This window comes from Mirounga leonina, unplaced genomic scaffold, assembly GCF_011800145.1.
Source record: "Mirounga leonina isolate KUSES-001 unplaced genomic scaffold, KU_Mleo_1.0 Mir_53, whole genome shotgun sequence".
Taxonomy (NCBI): domain Eukaryota; kingdom Metazoa; phylum Chordata; class Mammalia; order Carnivora; family Phocidae; genus Mirounga; species Mirounga leonina.
In genome coordinates, this window is record NW_023270807.1 from 101,322,453 (window position 1) to 101,325,443 (window position 2,991).

The 2,991-nt window shown below is 39.2% G+C and overlaps 1 protein-coding gene across 3 annotated transcripts in view; it reads left to right on the plus strand.

Annotated features, from left to right (window-relative positions):
* The window catches only part of CCDC170 (coiled-coil domain containing 170), a 97,726-nt gene extending 95,078 nt beyond the window's left edge, over positions 1-2,648 (plus strand). For all 3 annotated transcript variants that reach the window (XM_034991023.1, XM_034991022.1, XM_034991024.1), the window contains one exon: positions 580-2,648. In XM_034991023.1, the coding sequence (XP_034846914.1) occupies positions 580-780 (201 nt within the window). In that variant the 3' untranslated portion in view covers positions 781-2,648. The remainder of the gene's footprint in view (positions 1-579) is intronic.
* Positions 2,649-2,991: the final 343 nt, after the last annotated feature.

The window sequence follows — 2,991 nt, forward strand, 5'->3', positions numbered from 1 at the left end:
ATAAATAAATAAATAAATAAATAAATAAATAAATAAATAAATAAATAAATAAATAAAATCTTAAAAAAAAAGTTTCCATGCCCAGTTAAAATTCTAGTGGGTAAGTACTTATCACCCATGGATACAACCACACCTTTGTAAAGCACTTCTTAGTATATAGAACACATACACAGTCATTGTTTCATTGGATCCAAATTTCAGAACAGCCCTGAGAAGTAGGTGTATGGTTATTCCCACTGGGAAGTGAGAACATGGAGTCTTAGGTCAGGGTCTCATTCATGGTTGCCTAACCGAGATTCTTGACCTGGTAGCCAATGCCACACTAACTGGCTCATCAGAAAAGAGGTTATGAAACCATCGAAAGTTGGGGATGAAAGCATGTTAGAGGTAATTTAGTAGATGGCACCTTCCTATTTTATAAGTGAGAGGACTGGGGTTAAAGACAGTAAGTGATTTGCCTACCTCATGCACACCTGGGCTTTCCACGGGTTTTTTTTGTTTGGTTGGTTGGTTGCATTTGGACTAGCAGTAGTTGATACATTTTGTTCTCACCCTTTGTGTGTGTGTTTGATATTACAGCTGGTGGACTTCAGGGAGGTGGTTTCCCAGATGCTGGGCTTGAACGTGACCAGTCTTGCACTTCCAGACTATGAAATCATCAAATGTCTTGAAAGACTGATCCATTCACATCAGCATCACTTTGTCACCTGTGCCTGCCTCAAAGATGTGATGCCCGGGGGAGATAGGCAACCACAGAGTCACTTAAAACTCCTTCATTGAATACCATCTCTCTTGGGGGAGGTGGAGCTAAGAGATGGGACACAACTGTCAATTTCACAAATTCCCCAAGCCTTTGACATTGATCAGTGTGTGAATACCATATATTTTGATGACTGTGCGCGTGAATCCATCATTTGCAAAAAAGGATCTCAGAGGTGCCAGCTGTAGGTTAATGTTTGACACTAAGAACACCTGTTATTTTATTTGCTAGCACTTTGGGACCCAGAAGAAGTCCAGTAGATTGCATATCTAGAATGGGCAATGGTGGTAGGAGATTAACATTTATGGGATTCTTTTTTTATGAGTCAGGGGCTTTACTACCCAATTTAATTCTCATAATGGTCACGTGGAGAAGCTTTAATGTTTTATTTTACAACCTCTCTGGGGCTCAGAGAGGGTGTTACCTACCCAAGATTGTAGTTGGTTAGTGATTGAACGAGCAGCCTTACCACGTTGGCCCTTGATCAAAGGCGGTGCCTTCTCTGCTACTCTACACTCCTCCAGTTTCTCCTGAAATCCTGTGATTCTGGTGAAAATTGCCCCCATAAAGGAGGGCAAACATTCATACCTTCAATCAAGTCCAAAAAGTGACTGAGATTCATGAGTGTCACGCATATGATTTCTTTAAAAAGCATTACAACTAATTATTTGGATAAAACATACATAGGTCTGAGGTCCTATGAGAAACCTACCGGTTTTAAATGTTGCTGCCAGATCATATTTGGTGGTAATTTTTCATGTTTGAACAGGGTTGGTCTCAGTCCTTTAAAAGTGAAACCTTTAATGTGAAACCGGTAAGATGAAGAAATCCTGCCCAGGTTTACTCACCAATATATTACATGTACTGACAGCAAGAGTACTTTTTTAGGATCAGGGTTTTATTACAAATTTCCATCACTTTCTGCCTTCTTTTTAAATTTCTATTTCACAAGTATTTTTCAGGAAACCATATTCTTAACTTTATTGAGAAAAACTTTTACTTTTTTGGGTGATTATCTTATTTTTGCCATATGAAAATATGTCTGAAAAAAAGCATTGGTGTCTAATTAAAGGAGGGGGGAAAAGAGATTACATTCAAACATTAAGAGAAAAAGTAAATTCTAGAGGAAAGAAAAGGAGTTTGACACTTAGAGGCTGGATGACAGATCACACAGAGGGAGAATGACTAAGGATGTCCCCTGGGGAATGGGTCAGGGTTGCCTGGCTTTCTCCCTCGTGTGCAAGGACAGTATGAAGAAGCATTTGTGACTGATTAAATATACCTGCACAGCCATGGCTGAGGACATGAGCTAGGGCTGCAACAGGCAGGAGACTTGGCCTTGTATTTTCCCAGCGGAAGGGCTGTGGTCTCTGGAGATCCCTCCCCCCCAACCACACTCCAAAGATGCAATGGCTACTGGTCTGGACCCACACTCACCCAGAGAGGTAGAGGCGACTTTACCAGTTGGGTCTCTAGAGGACTGAATTGCTGAGTGGCTGTGTTTCATCCACGCCATGGAAAGGTGGAGGGTGTTTAGAGATGGAGGGATTGTTTTTATACCTTCCCTCTGTTTTCATTCTCCAAATACAATCTTTAGTGAACTTCACTTATTTTCTCTGTAAATTTCATTTTCGACACTATTCAGAGATACTTTTAACAGCATCACTTTAAAACCATGAACTGGCATAATAATATGTTTCCATTTCTGGTGGAAAGACTACACACGGCATAAGAAAAAGAAATTCTGTTTATATATATAGTCCATAGACACAGTAACTATTTGTCATTCGGATAAATTCAAATCCCTTAATAAAGCCATTTCTTTCCTTGTTGAAATGCCAGTTGATCGTTGGCTTTCCCTCTGTGGCATTCATTCTAGAATTGGCAACCCAGGCTCACATTTTTGTGTTAGATTTTTGTTCTTCCATAATACCATGTATATTTTATGTTGTCCAATAAAATGTGTTAGATTGATGAGATTTTCTAAATAGGGCTTTAAAATATTTAACACCAACTCTTCTACCAAATACACTTGAGTGATAATTGCCTTTGAGATTATTATTCTGGTCAGTGAGACATTTAAATGGATGCATAAAACATCTCAATTAGGATCAGGGTTTTATTAATTAGGGTTTTCCCCTAATTCTCAGGGAAAAAAAAGAAGCCTGAGCCATCTAAATTTTCAGTTCTACCTTGTAGTCTGTCTTACTGATGAATGTGAGTGATTCAAG